The following is a 16,294-nucleotide window of genomic DNA, read 5'->3' as shown; positions in this document are numbered from 1 at the left end:
GCTGTGTGCATTCTCACTAAAACTGCAGTTGCTTTGCTGTCTGTTTATACCCGTTACCTATAGAGAAGAAGGGTATTATAATTCTTGATCAGTGTATACAGCCGAAACTATTTAGCCATGCCTGTCAATAAACACCATCAAATAACAGACGTCCAGAATTTTGAAGCTAGAGTGTCGATATTAGATACTTACAATAAACTATGCTCTTAATGATTCCTGAAAATTTGGTTTCAATCAAATAATTGTAGAAGTAAGGGCAAACATGCCTTCATAGATTTAGTTGGTTTGGCTGACCATCTGGTATATCTTAAAACTCTATGGTATATTTTGAATGTAGTGCTCTATCAATATACTAAACATATTCTTTGGTTTATTTCAGTATATTTTAGGTATAGAATATTATATTTCATTAGTGTAGTCCAATATCAATATACCAAATATAGCCTGGAATATATTTAAAAATATTTCGGGCATATCTAGAAATTTGGTAATTGTTGAATGCAGTACCATATCAATATACCAAATATAGCCTTGGGTATGTTGATTCCAACATATTCTATTCCAAATATAAGCTTTGGTATATATTATAAGTATTATTGCTGAATAATAATTTGGTGTTTTGCTTTCATTAAAAAAGAGTAGCTGGTATCTCACAGTCGACCACACTCGGCTGTAGCTTTCTTACTTGTTTTTTTTTTTTTGCCCTGTCTATTTCCCAACAAACACTCTAGTTGATACAAATTTCGTTCGTTTTTTCCTTGCAATGATTTATGCAGCTTTATTGCTTATCTTCTCTTAACTTCAACTTAATCTTAGAAACAACTAAAAACTTAAAGTCCCTCGACTGACTTAATAAACTACTACATCTAATCTTAAAATCGAGTCTGCTGTCTGCTGTTTCGTCCGAATTTGGCCTCCAGACACTGTCGCCGCTTGCGCTGTTGCTTCAGCTGGTGCTGTTGCATGTTGTGCTTTAATATATCACGATATTCGCGCTCACGTTGCAATGCGTTCAGCTGCTGTTCGCTGGGCGCCTGCCACTTCCATTGGCAACGCTGCAACCGGATCAGTTCATCGGTCAGCTTCAGTTTGGTGTTTGCTATGGCCATGAGGCGACGAAAACGCTTCGGGCGTTGCAACTCCTGGCGATGCAAAAACAATGCATAGCTCAACGTATCACGGCCATTTCTCTTATCCCAGTTGCACGACATTGTTGCAAGTTGAGTGTATTTGAATTCGTATTTGGCAAATTGCAAAACAAGAAAGAAAATCGAAAGAAAGAAAATCAATGTGCTTCCGTCTTGCTTGTCGACAAACGAATGATGCAATCTCGGTGGCAGTGGCAGGATTTTAAATGTTCACAGGTAGCCAATGAAAGCTGATGAGGCCAGGACATCAGACCATGAGGCTATGCAATCGGAGCGCATACCTGGCTAGACCAGGTAGGATTTGAATATCAATGACACAAAAACACGCAGACACGTGTGCAAAGTCTCCTTCTGTGGCAACAGGTACGCAATTTGAATTTCACAATTTGCAATTGCGTAAGGTAAAAATGGGTTATTCCTAAATAAATACAACACACACACATACACACAGAATTGACAAACGAGATTTGACTTGAGAATTTGTCGCTTCAAATTTAAATTGCACTTCAGGCACATGTAATAAAATTGTTAACCCGAAAGAGGAAAGGGATTTTAGCACTCGTTACTGTACTTACAGCAAGTTGATTGCATTGAACAAAAATATACATATCCAATTTTTCAAGGCGGAGCCTAAAAGATAATTTCATATACAAATTTATGTAATACATGGAAAGGAATTGAACTTTTATGTCTCACAGAAAATTAAACAGAACAGAAGTAAACTAACTGAGCACGAAAAGAAATATAAATCAAATTGTTAAATTTAATTCGTTATGCATAATTTTTGCTAGTTATAATATGGATCTAATCAAGCTATCAAAGAAGAACAATTGAATCTAATTTGCTCATTTCGAAAGCCATATAATTAAGTAAGGAAATTCAGTTAATATAAAACTCTGTTTTAACTCAATTTGATTCTATTTTTATTTTGGATTGTTAGAGCCATCCAGAATTAGTTATTGGAAATAAGAGCCTTTTAAAGTAACGTGTTTTGGAGACACTCAAAAAGAGAACTCATTCAATCTTTATATACGTATCTATTTGTCGTTTTTTGGTGTAAAGAAACTTATTTCATGCGTTTATTAGTATCTATTTGTCGCTTTCTGATATAACAGTAATAAAAGAAATTTGAAAGCAAACACATGCGATAAGAAAGATCCAATTGAATTTAATAGATGCATTTGGAAAGGTAATTTGTTGTTTATTTCTTTGCTTATAAAAGCCTTATTTATAATAGTAATATAAAGCATTGTAATAGAATGAATGAATTCAGTAATGGGGCTAAAGTGACTATCTTTATCTGTTCATAATTTGTAAGTACTTAAGATGTTTAAAGCTACAAAATTATAAGCGAACAGACTACTTAGAAAAGAAGGTTAAAGCTGCCAAAAATAGATGAGAACTTTCATATTTAAAAACCTATGATCTTCCATTGTAAACTATGATTAATTACAAGAATTGAAGAAATAGTTTCAATAAAAATCGAATGAATCGTAGGCTTCGCTTTGTGCAATTCTTTTTATATATTTTTTCTCAACCGGCAGCCTTCTAATTTAGTAGTAAACCAGAATTTACAAAGTTCACAGCAGGGTCTAGGGCTTCGCATCGATTTATTAAGCAACACTAGGCAGAAAGAGTTGTAAAAAAGAACAGCGATTTATTGAATGTCTGTGGCCAATCAACTTTATGCCTCTATTGAAGTTTCAAGTTGAACTCAAAAGACTAATCACAATCTAATGTGGGCAAACTCTGATGGTTCGCAAAACAACTCAAAACCGAAAAAAACTGAGCTGGCGCTCTTGAAAATGTGTTCGTGTTGCATGCCCCATGGCGGAGTTTTCGCGCGTTGCCTGCTGCCTTCTGCTATTTGCAAATGCGCTTTGCATGTTGCTGCTAATTGGCAGCAGTTGTCGATGGAACAGTTTTTACTTCAGCCATGGCAACAGCAACACCAACAACAACAACACTAACAACAACATCTTCTGCAGTTGCTGTTGCTGCAGCTACTTTGGTTCTAGCCTCGTTTTCATTTCGGACGTGGATTGCATGATTAATGAACGCCGTTATGCTTTTACGAGCAGTGCGAAGAGACCGGAGGAGAGTTGAAGCCGCCGCAGCTGCCATGTAATTGAAGCGCATGCGCCGCTGCCTGTTTGGCCCATTGCATAAGCCAGCTTTAGCTGTTACTGCTTTGTTGTTGCTGCCTCCATAAAACTGCGCACAAGAAACAATAAAACACCAGCAAATTAGAAATTACCTTTTATGTGCAATACAAGGGGGTAACAAACAACTAACACACGCACAAAAAATGGTAACAAATTTACACACAATGAGCACTTGGCAAGTCAAAGGCAGAGAGCCAAAGTCTTAGCCAAGACCCCAGAGCCGAGGGCTATAGGCCTTCTGGCAGTGCGTGCATTACGTCAGCATCGAACGCCTCATTAAGGCAACTTAGCGCTCAGCTCAGCTCAGTTCAGCGTTGCGTTCGCTACGTTCGTTGAAAATCGGAACTGTATATGCTGTATATGCGGAAATTGAGATGAGATGCGACTAGATAGTGCTCCTAATGGGTTCACATTCAAAGCACAACAGCACAGTTACGTATGCTAAAATGCAGATACAACTGTACCTGCTGGCAATCGTCTCGCTAGGTAAAGATACTGAGGTGAATGTGCTAGGGCTAGGATGGGGAAGCAGACATAGCTAAAATCATTTATATACCGATAGAAATGTTCGTTAATCTGCTGAGCAAATGTCTCGCTAAAATCTATTTGAATTGTTTTTACAATAGCGTATTTGTTTAACACCAAACATTTTCATACATGTTATATTATCAATAAGTATATAAACATCATTTTCTTTACTGTTAAGATTCGGCCACAAACGAATCTTCATCGCTTCATGCATTTTCAATCACAAAGATACAATAAAGTTTAAAATAACCTATAATATATAATTATATATAATATATTAATATAATATAATATATTAATATAAATAAAAGCGAATAACACACTAGAAACTGTAAAGAATTTTATTATAAGTGTATATTTTTCTTTATAAGCGAAGATCTCATAAAAAGTAGCCAACTAGAAATGTATTTACAAATGTCTACAAACAAACCTTTTTACACAAATTGTATACTACCGAGATACAGATATATTTTAATCTTTGTTCGCAAATAATTTGTCAAATAAAATTGTTTTAAATATTCAGTCAATGTCCTAGACAAATATCAGATATCAACTGAACAATACTAAATAAGTAAACTAGAGTATATAAATACCTCAAAAGAAAATATAAAAATATATCTATCTATTTCCGTTTTATAACCATATGTTTCTTTGAAGCAAAATAAAATGTATTCTCAATTAAGACAAACAAATTTTGAAGGAAATGTATTGACAGTGTGTGTAAATCAACTAGCAACAGATACAGAAACAAAATGAAACTTAACCGATTGTAGTCACATATGTTGTGTGCAAATAATTCTGCAAATAAATCCTTTTTTGATATGCATAACAAACCAATGTTATCAGCAAGCACTTTTTGAAAAACTAAGTACTTTAAGTATAAATACAAGTAACTGTTTTACTATAAACTTTAAAGGATGTATATACAATTGTCTATTTCTGTGCACAAGCATTTGACTCACTGAACACAAGGCCAAATTAATCCTCAAGAGACTTCATATTAACAAAACAAATATCTTAATATAGCTGAATTCTTAATTTAATAAAGACAGTCAAGTTACAATATAGAAATACACCTTTTGAATTGCAAATCCAGCAATGAACTTTGAAATAGCAGTCACAAAACATGATCGCTTGCACATTATATATTCAATAATCTACTTCTTTAGATACAAAGTCATAAGCCCAAGCATTTTCCACAAACTCAAATATTTCAGTCCATTGAATCCATTGGCATTTGCTTAGCTTAAAGAACCTAGTTCTCTCGCTAATTAACACAAGCCGAAAAATACGAGTGTAGAGTAAAGGATATAAATAATGCTGTGTATTTGCAGTCAGCTGATGCCCTAGAAACTTTGTCAGTTGCAGTTCGCATTACAATTTTTATCCGACAATACGCAAAAATTTAACTGTCCGCTGCCCGAAAACTCTCCGTGAACACCGAGAACAACAAAAAACTTTTGCAGTGGCACGAAAAATGTATTTTTGGGAAACATAACAGAAAATTTACCAACTACAAAACTACATGGAACAAGAAGAACAAAAAAAAACACAACAACGACAACAACAACCAGAAGACATAACTGGACACATCAAAATGCACATAAATAATAAAAATAACCAAGCGAAGAGGACGACGACCAAAACAGGAACCAGAATTGCAACAGAACTCTATACAAAAATAAAACAAATACAAAAAAAAAATGTAGAGAGAACAAGCAAAAGAGAAGCAAATGTGGAAATGCTTTTGTTTCGACAACTCGAAACTGTTAATAATAAAAGTGCTGCAAAATTATGAAATTAATTTCAAATTTTAATTATGCAACAGTGGCTGCAACATGTAAATTGAACACAGAATGCCAAAAGTTGCCACAACAGTTCCGGCAGCAGTTGTTGCAAGTTGTCCTCCAGTTGCCCAGTTTCAGTTGCTGCTGCTCATTGTGTGGTCTCTGTGGAGTCTGGGTAGGATTAGTGATAGTTGAAAACCAGACCGCACACTGGACTTACAGTGACAACAATTCGTACACACACATACACACAGACACTCACTCACATGCTGAAGCTTTGGGTAGCCGTGAGAATCTAGACGCTGCTCAAGTTTGATTAGAGTTAAGCCCAAAATTAGTTGCCTCTGTGTGTGTGCTGTGCGACCTTTGGGTCCGGGGTATAATAATGAAGTCATGAAGTTTGCTGAACGTAAATTCTTAATTAACATGTGTGCGTTTGTGTGTGTGTGCGATGTCTTGATTTAGTTTGCATCCACCAAAAATATGAATATCAATTAGCATACTCGTAATTTTGTTGATTAGCTAGCCATCAATATTTCACTAAGAGCACAACTCGAACTGAACTAATATCTATAATTTAGAGAGCTTAAACTTCCATTAGAGTAGAGCATGTGATGTTCGTTGTGGGGCGTTGTTAATGCTCCACACTCGCACACACACTCACACTCTTGTAGCAATCCGAGTGTTAATCGTTCTCATTCAGGCAGCTGACAGGCGAACAAGCATGATAACAACAACTACAGGAACTATAACAGCTTTTTCTGGGAATGGGAAAATGTTGGATACGAAAACTTGGCTCTTCAACTTATTAGCGCACAGTTTAATAGGCTCAATTAATGTCAACTTCGTTTCTGCGACTGCTGCTGCTGCCTCGTAGTTGCCATTGCCCTTTGGGCCAAGTGAAATTTTTGGCAGAAACCAAACGAATCGAAAGGAAAGGAAAGGAAAGGAAAGTTTTATTTGGCCATTGATTGGCGCGCTTCGTTGCATGCGAAAAGCAAACTTTTTGAATTGAACATTTGTCGAAATGCATAAAAATTAATTAACAAGCTGCTGCTGCTGCTGCCTAACTGATTTCGTGTATTATTAGAATTATTAGCAGCAGCAGCAGCAGAAAAAAGTAGACAAAAACGAAAACAAAAAGCAGAGTAAGAGAATTTTTAATTGGCTTTTGCACGCAGATTCTCAACGTCGTCGTCGCCATCGTCATGCATTTAAGCCTAATTAACTTTCTACTTAGTGCTTCGAGTTTTTCACAGTTTTTCACAGCGCGTGTTTTACGTTCTGTCTTTTTAGCTATATTTTTTTGTTATTTTTTCGCTTGTGAATGAATCTTTAGCTTCGTCTTGTGTGCATTTTGCATTGTTTGTTTATTTTTCTCTCTCGCTGTTGTTGTTGCCTTTTACACTGCGTCAACTTCTAATTTCATTTGAAGCCTTCGCGTCCGCTTTGATGCCACGGCCAAGCGTTGAATTCTGCTTTTGAAAAAAGTGGCAACAGCAAGGTGAAAAGTAGGTGAATGTTAAGCAGTCAATGGTCCAACAGCTGCTGCTGCTGCAACAAAAGAAAAGCGACAACAACAGAAGCAACAACAATGATGAAGAGTAAACAACATTTTAGCACAAGAGCAGCGAAAAGGGTTACAAAGCTAGCAACAACAACAGCATCAAGAGTCGCCAAAAAGACAAAAGACAAACAAAACAAACATATCAACTCAAAATGCTATAGTACCTTCCTTTAATCCCCCCTTTTCCCCACCCCACTGTTTGTTATTGTTGCTGCTGCTTTTGCTGCTGCTGATGGCGCTGATAACTTGGCTGACTATAAAGTCGACCGTCAACAGTCGACGCTGCTGAAGCTGCTGCTGCCTTTTGCCTTCTGCTTTTGTCGCCTTTTGCTTCTTTTACTTCACTTCTTCACTTCTTCGCCCACACCGGAAGTGCATATTAAGCGTTTTTAATTTCCAGTTTCGCACAACTTGAAAAACTGTTTGCAAAGCAGTAACAAGGCAAGGCAACAATAACAAGAGGAATACACAAGAATAGCAAAAGCACCGATCGCTAAGATATGCTCTTTTGTTAACGCAAAGATACATTAAATCTTTAAAGCGTTGAAAATTAAAGTTACGAGATCGTAAGGGAAATTGATAGAACTTTATCAGAAAACAATGCTTTGGGTTTGAATTTTTGTGAACTAGATGAAATCAAATGAAATCTTTGCTGGCTTATAGATACAGTCCGCTGAGTCCGCTGTTTAATAATCTGTTAGAATCATTAATGCACATAATCTTACTACACTAATTTAATCAGAATATCACGATTTAAGCTTGTACTTTTTATTTAATTTTAGAGGAAGTTTTCCGCAAAAATGTAATGCAGTGGAGTGTGACCAATGTCTAAGTTGATTGATCCTAGTTCTAGTAAAATGTAGAATCAGTTTGACAACTGAGGATTTCCGTGTCTTTTTATACATTGCTAGGTCTGGTCAAAATTTTTTTTTGCTCTATTTAATACAATAAGTTTCTATGTATTTATGAGGAACCTTAAATCAAAGAAAGTTGGCGTTCATCTCTTTGATAAACTTTTATAATCTTAATAGACCGTAAAAAAAACTATGTATTTTTTTTTTACAAGATAAAATCATCATAAATTGGCATAAGTTATTTGATAATCTACTTTAATCATTAAAGCACGTAATCTTACCAGATTTAAAGAAACACATCTTTTATCAGAATACTATTTTGTTTCTGTGTATTTTTGAGCTAGATAAAATCAGATAAAATTTGTGCTTTTTAATTTTTTACTGAAGTCAACTGTTTGATAATCTATTATAATCATTAAAGCACATAATCTGACCAGACTTTCCAAGAAGTTTCAGTTGTGATACAACTTGACTGATTAACATCACGCTAATGAAAGATAGGCGTGATCTAATTTCTTGAAAGTTGGTACCACAAATTCAAGTATAATCGACAATGTTACTTTGCATTGCATTTGATACAATATAGAGAAATTCTGTAATAAATTGTACAAATTCAACATTTTTATTCCCAAATATAACACTTAGTTTCTCATAACATTCAAACTCCATCTCTTGACACCTCGAGTTTGGTAGCAACAATGGCTGACAATGAGCACGAATTTGTGGTGTTGACTGCTTGCAGACTGCAACAACCTCAGGGGGCAACAACTACAACGACACAAACAATTCAAGTGTGCGTGTTAACCTTTTTGTGGTTTTTTTTTTGAGTGGCCTTTTCGTAATCTTGAAGCTTTGACGACGTTGCTGCGCATTTTGTTTCCTGTGAATGTCGCGTTTTTTGTGTTGATGTCTTTTTTGTTAGTTGTTTTTTTTTGTTTGTAATTTAGTTAGCTTTACAAAAATATTGCCATGTGAGAAATTTGATTAAAGATTTTTTGTTTATTGTTGTGTTCAATGCAGATCTTAATTTGCTTTTACATAATGACTGTCGGGGAGAGAGACTATAAAATTTTAATTACAGGCTTCACGGTGCGCAGGCAAAAAAACAGAAAAACACAAACGACAGATTTGTCCTCTCTCTCGATGCTAAACCTGATGTCGATGTCGATGTTCGGCTGCATGTTGCAGGCGGCAGCAATTTAGTCGACTTTGACATTAATCATTCGCTATTTGAGTTGGCCGTGAAGTGTTAATGATGAACTGTCAGTTACCTGAACATTTACCTGATGAGCTGTAAACAAATTTTTGCAGCATGCGACATAACTGCATTTTATGTCGTTTTTCGTTTTCTGTGTGTGTTTCGGTGGTTTTTGGCCGTTTGGCAAACGCGCTGCTGATGGTCGTCTAAATAAATATTCGGTAGGTGCATTTGCCGCACGGGCGATAAATTTTCCAATTTTAACGATTCGGTGAAAATGTCACACAGATTACGTGACTTTGATGCGATTGACATAGTTGCGAGATTTATGCGTGAGCTGCAGTGAAAACCAGGCACAGGCCCAGACCGAGGCCCAAAAACCTAGGCCCCTAAGCCCTTGCCACACACACACACACACACGTCCCTCTTGTTTTGCCGTTTCCACCTTATGCACGAACGTGCGTTGCGAGCAATTAGAAAAGCAGCAACGACAACGACAACAACAACTGCAGGCAGAGTGCGGCGCCCACAACGACAGCTAATTTAAATGCCGAGTGTTTGCTGAGACCAGACAGTTGGTTGGTCGCGCTGGTCGCTTTTTGGTCGCAAGCGAGTGAAAGATCACGACCAAAAAAGTTGGCAACGTTGCCAGCAGCAGCAGCAGCGACAGCAACAGCAACAGCTCCAACAACAACTCCGGCAAACAACTTCAGCAACATCAACAACAACAACGACCAACTTAACGACAATGTTGGAGGCGGCACATGAAAGTTTACGGCGTCGGCAAAAATTGTTTGGCGCATTATTACCTATACCCTGTAGACAGTGATAGATAAGGAGTATATAGATTACTTTAGAATAGTAGATTGTATTAAAATCAAAAAAACATTTCACGCTTTGACAATTCAATAATATATTTTATTTCAATTTAATCTTGATGTATAATAAATTCATCTAGGAATAATTGATTAAATCTGCGAAATATATAGATTATAGAGAAGTAAGTAAAGTACTTTTTTAAACAAGACTTTCCATCAATAACTAGGCTGACACTTCATTTTGAATAAAATAAAGAGTTTAGCTATCAGACCTCTCAATCTCTTAATAGATTTTCGTTTTCATAGTTCAGTTTGATTTGATTTGATTTTGATTCCCAGCTAATAATTTTATAGGAACTACTTTAAATATTCTTAAAAATGAACTGCAGTTTATTTAAGCAAAACTTACTATAATAAAATTGATTGATTTGTCAACTAAGTAAAGTCTTCAAACAGTTGAAGCCACCTAGAAAGTAATCCTTCAATCTATTTACACCCTTTACTTTTATCGAACATTTGAAGCATTTATTTTCAACTGACACCTACGATACCTACTTTCTATGCGTTACAGGGTATCAGTTAGTCAACTTCCCGCACCTTTGCTTTAGAAACTTGCAATGCAATGAAAAAGGAAAGCGAAAAAAACGAAAACGACGCCGAAACCGAAAAGCGAAATGGAATAGACGCGTGGGTTTGGTTTCGTTTGGTTAGCATATAAGAATTCTTGCGAAATAGAAATAAGAAAAAAAAAGAAAATAAATAAATAAAAACCAAAAAAGTGAAGAGAAAAGGTTGTACATATTTGAGATGGTTGACAGAATGGAAAAAATGCCATTTGGCAATCTAGATGAGAATTTAATATGGTCGAGAATAAACAAATCGCTGTTGAAATGACTGAAATGCGAGCGTCAACGTGAAATTAAGTATATGAATTTTCAATATTGCTTAAACGAGTGCCTCATCCATGTCACTTGTCTTGTCTGCCATTCTTGAAGTGTTTTCGTCTTCATCTTCGTTCTGGTATTGCGTTAACTCCAGAGACAGCTTCCTGTGGTCGTCTGCTTTTCCGCCGGGGCTTTTGACTATGTTAATGGAAGATGAAGTGTACGATTTCGTTGTTCAGTCGTATTTGTATTCCATTTCAGTTTTCAATTTGTCGCGCGCGGGTCGCCGTTCTCTAATTTCCTTTGGCGCGCAAATGCAAAGAATTGCAAATGTTAAGTATACGCCCCGCTATCTCTCCATCGCACCGTTTGACACAATGTTGTTTGCAATTGCGATTATTTTGTCAATTTCAGCTTCAGTTGCAGCTGATGCAGCATTTGCATTGCATTAGCTTTAGCTTTGAGCGCATGGCTGCTTCATCTTCTTCTGTCACATCGCCGAATGTTTTAATGTGCGGCAGCTATTTGCAACATTCTCGTTGCGTCGCGGTCTTTGAGGGCAGACTCGCCCACTCATTCATTCATTCATTCATTCATTCATTCATTCACTCATTCAGTCAGTCCGTCAGTCGTTTATTCAGACACTCATGCAACTTTCATTCATACAAACAGACGTCGCATCGCCATGAATGCAATGCCAGTGAAAATAAGTGGTAAGGTGGTAAAAACGACGGGGAGTTGGGAAATATGTGCAAAATGAATGAAAAAATCGTAAATAAGAGCGCAAAGGCAGAAATAAAACATGGCTTACAGACACACACACACACACACACACACACACACACAACGCCTTTGGCACAGAAACGGATACGGATGCGGCCCCGCTTTCAGTCTCGGTCCAGACCCAGCACAGACACATTCTTCTCCCGCTTCGTCTCTCTTTCTCTTTGGTGAGAAGTGAGCGCATTTTTCTGCACAATTTATGTCTTTTAATGAAAATGAAAAACGAATGAAAATCACAAAAAAATAGAAAAGAGAGAAATAAGTATATATGCGCTCAACACGCTAATAACTTTTAAAAGCAAATGTGCAACTGCCTGCCAGCCTTTGCCTTTGCCGGCTTTTCTATATAAATTGCAGACATTGAGGTCCATATATATGCCGGCACTCACATAAGTTACTGTGAGCAAACTCTCTGTGTGTCGGCAACCCCCCATCAAGTGTGGCCCTTTTTTTTGTGAACTGAGCTTACAAAATTAGTTTTGGACCAGGGCGTGCAATTTGTATAGTGTGAATGTAAAGCTAATGTGTAACTGTGTCCGGGAGGAGAAAAACTTTGAGCAGGCAATTTCGTTGCCTGCCTAATTATATTGTATCATTGGCTGACATGCTGTGGCAATAATTATTAAGCGAGAGAGCGAGAGAAATGTTGCAATTGACGTGGCGTCGATCGTAAATTCAATTCAAGTTCAAAGTTGTCAGGCAAATTGAACATTAACCTCGATATGGCCGCAGAACATTTTACAATTTTACATTTCACATTTTATTCAAATGGCATTAAGTCCGGCCATCATTATTTGTTTCTTTTTTTATGACTATTATTAATGCATTTAATTGCAAATGGGGCCAAAAACCACAACAAGCAGCAACAGCAGCAGCAGCGACAAAGCCAGTTTTCCATTAAGTCCATTAGCGAAATTAAAAACTGAAGACTTAATAAAAGCCGGCTCAACAGCTAAAAGAATGTGGTCAACACATACTGCTCTAGTTCATTACATCCACAGCGTATTAGTCTCGCGTATTAAGTTTGAGCAGCTTAGAACAATTGTTGGATTTTTATTTTTTCTCTTTCGCTTAAATCAACTTTCAACTTGTGAGCAAAATATTTCGAATGGATTTGAGCGAATTTCCTGATGCTCTGCTTTATTGACGCAGCTAATCAATCTCAAGAGAGTTCCGCACACACAACACTCGAGACAAATCAATAATGGCCGCCGGCAAGTGTACAATTAAAAGAAGTACATCAGCTTTGTAGTCAATGCGATTCGATGACTGGCATTTCCGCAAGAAGCTGCCAAAAAGGCGAACATGAAAAAGCATCTTTTTTTCTTGTGGTTGATAAAGTCAACTCAATGCTGCAACAGTTTCAACTGTAAATTTATAAAACGTCTATCGACAGTTGTGTTGACGTTAATGCTGCTTACTGCAAAAGGCTAACAGCACTCAATGTTGGCCAAAATGAAATAGAAGAAAAAATGAAACGAAGAAATATAATAGCAAAGTGATGGTGAGCAGCTGCTGCTGTGAGAAGAGCACTGAAGCGGAAGCCAGAGGCGAAAACAAAAGCAAATAAATAGATCAGTTTTCAAGTAGTTTTTGTCCATTGTCCATCGATGTGCAGCCTCAATTGAAAGGGTCTCTAATTGTTCAATATGCCGCAGCAGGTCTTATTATATAGACACAACAAATCAATCGCAATCCATAATTAAATACTGACATTGATATTTCGTTTCGTTATTGTTGCTTTTTAATGTGATTTTCTATGCATTTTTTGTTCGGCTACGATACGATTTATACACAGTTATTATTTATTTTTAGTTCACATTGGACATTGATGTATATAACTTAACCGAACGCAATCCAAACGCAACTCGACTTAAGTCAACTCCGATGATTTTAGCCTTGACTCTTTGCTTGTTTGCTGTATTGCGCTCGCATTGTTATTTTGTCTTGGCATTTGTTTGGGCCAGTCTTTTGTTATGTTATTGATTTTGAAAATCCGCCACAATGAACCATAATTGATCACGTTCATGGCCCAGAGAGCGACTAAGAGAGAGAGATAGATAGAGAGAGAGAGAGTGAGGTCAGTGGGCGAATTTCAGGGGCATTCAACAATGTTCAACAATTTTGTTAAGACTCTTTGGCTTGTCAGAACTTTTTGCAACAGCTTTCGTTTCAGCATGGCAATTAAATGAGCAAAGCTATCAACTTAAGGCAACAACTTGAGCCGCCTCTTGCTTGTCGCAGCACTAAAAACAACAACAAGAGCAACAGAAGTCTCATCAACGTCAGAAAACTTCATTATAGCCATTGGGGGTGCAACGGCTTTGCCTTCATCGTCATCCTCAACGTCTTCGGTTTCGTCCAGTTTTCAGCTTCCGTATGCTTTATAAACTTGCTTTTGCTGTCTTGCATTGGCCTATAAACGGAAAGTAACACATTTATCCATACACACACACAAACACACACACAGCACACACCGTTCTAAAAACTAAACTGAAACCAAACCGGGACCAAGACCGGACCCGGGCCCGTGCCCAACCCAGCCCAGTCGAAGCCCGGCGTTGACGTTGCCAGCGCAGAAATAAATACAGAAAGAAGAAAAATAAAAAAAAAAAAAATATTTGACCTACATCAAGTTTTCAAGTTGCTTGTTTGTGTTTGTGTTTCTTTCTGCTTGTGTTTTTTTTTTTTTTTTTTTTAAGCCAAAGCTGAGGCTTCTTCACCAACCTCATCATCGTCTGCATCTCATGCTCATAATGAGCAGCAGCAGCATCATCATCAACATCATCAACGGCCTCTGCTACGCTTTACTTGTTGTGTGTTGCTTGTCTCTGCTCGACGTCGTTGCCGGCTTTGGGCCTGTTTTTTCTGTTTCTCTACTCGAAATAAAAGAAAAATAAAACGACAAGACGAGACCACAACATTTGCGCATATTTGGTCAACTGCATTTTTTCCCTCTCTCGTCTTTTCTCGTCTTTTTACCAGTTTCTTACAGTCAGAGTACTTTCTGGTCTGTCCGTTATTGTTTTCAATTTGGTACAGCATTTTCATTAATTTTTCAGCATCTTAGCAGCATCTTGTGTATGCCAGTGTGTCGTGGTCGTCTGCGTCTCGTCGCTTCGCTTCGCACCGCCCACGCATAAATTATGAAGCGCCGTTTGGCAGTCTTAGACGATGCCACAACAAAGCGTAGGCAACGGTCGACGGTCGACGAACAACGGGCAACGGGCAACAACTACGTCATTTTATGAACGCCTTTTGGTCAGTCATGACTTGTTTTCCACCTCTTCCCCCCTTCCCGGACAACGCAGCTCAGCTCTTAAAGCTGATTCATAAAAACTTTGAATTTATTTTGGTTTACATTTTGTGTGTAAAAAAATTTGCATATTCGCAGCGAACAGGCCAATGCATAAAAAAATAAGTTAAGAAGCTACGGTCGATTGTGCTCGACTGTGAGACACCCGATACCCATTTTGATTAGAAGAAAAACAGTGCTGTATTATTCTTATAATATATCAAGGTAATACCGAAATATACCGAAGTTATACTCGTAAAAATATCGAAATATACCGAAGGTTATACTCGGGATATACCGCAAAAATATCAAAACATACCAAAGACTATATTTGGTAGTACATTCAAAATATTTTCAGTCAAAGCAAATAAAACCCGTTGGATTTTTTTTCAAATACAAACGAATTTTTTAATTAACTTTAACATTTTATATCTGATTCCAACTTAATTATCAGAAATCATAAACACTGTATTTGCACATATTATATACATATACCAAAATTCATGACTCTTGCTTTAAAATTACGCTTGTTATTAGATTCTTAGTGATTTGCGGGGGCGAAAGTGGGCGTGGCAAATATTTGAAACATACTTGATCAGCGTGCTAACCTAACAAGCGATATCGAAAAAGAATTATGTCTTTATCGCTGATATTCTCTAAGATCTAGGTGTTCATGCGGACGGACAGACAGACAGACGGACATGGTTATATCGCCTTGGCTGTTAACGCTCATCATAAATAGGATCGGAGATTCTTCCTTTTGCCAGTGATATACCACTCTACTCTATTGGTAGCGGGTGTACAAAATAAACGAGAGAGAGAGAGAGAAGGAGAAAAAATACTCGCCTCGCTTTGCCTCGCCATTGCATTCATTCCAGAGAGTCGAGTGGTAACCTTTAGCTCTCGGTTTAGATCAGGCAACAGCGTTTAACAAGTATCTCGTATTATTCTCGCAAAAATGCTTTGAAAGTATCTTTTGAGGTTTACACAACATGAAACGTGCAACAGTTTACGCTTCGTGCACCTTTCTACTGACGCTGACTTTTGTATCTATGTATGTCTCTCTCTGTGGCTGTATCTTTCTATCTCTGTATCTGCATCTGGTCTTGGGGGATTGCTGGCTGGTCGTGGGTGTATTGCTGAATGCTGTTGGTAATGCTCAAAGCTTCAGTGCACACACAGCAGCAGCGTGTTGCACGTTTTTGATGCAAATCGCCTGGCGAGAGGCGGCTGCCCCACAACCATACAACAAATGGGTGCAACATTA

The 16,294-nt window shown here is 37.4% G+C and overlaps 2 protein-coding genes across 3 annotated transcripts in view; one reads left to right on the top strand and one right to left on the bottom strand.

Annotated features, from left to right (window-relative positions):
• The window catches only part of LOC133840959 (mucin-2), a 126,432-nt gene that overhangs the window by 21,166 nt on the left and 88,972 nt on the right, over positions 1-16,294 (top strand). The gene's annotated exons all lie outside the window — the stretch shown is intronic.
• LOC133844889 (uncharacterized) lies at positions 709-1,619 on the bottom strand. The gene has a single exon (XM_062279165.1). The coding sequence runs from the start codon at positions 1,209-1,211 to the stop codon at positions 873-875; it is 339 nt and encodes a 112-aa protein (XP_062135149.1). The 5' UTR covers positions 1,212-1,619; the 3' UTR covers positions 709-872.

This window comes from Drosophila sulfurigaster, chromosome 3 (assembly GCF_023558435.1).
Source record: "Drosophila sulfurigaster albostrigata strain 15112-1811.04 chromosome 3, ASM2355843v2, whole genome shotgun sequence".
Lineage (NCBI taxonomy): Eukaryota > Metazoa > Arthropoda > Insecta > Diptera > Drosophilidae > Drosophila > Drosophila sulfurigaster.
Note: the sequence above shows the minus strand (reverse complement) of the source record. Positions and strands in the feature narration are given on the sequence as shown.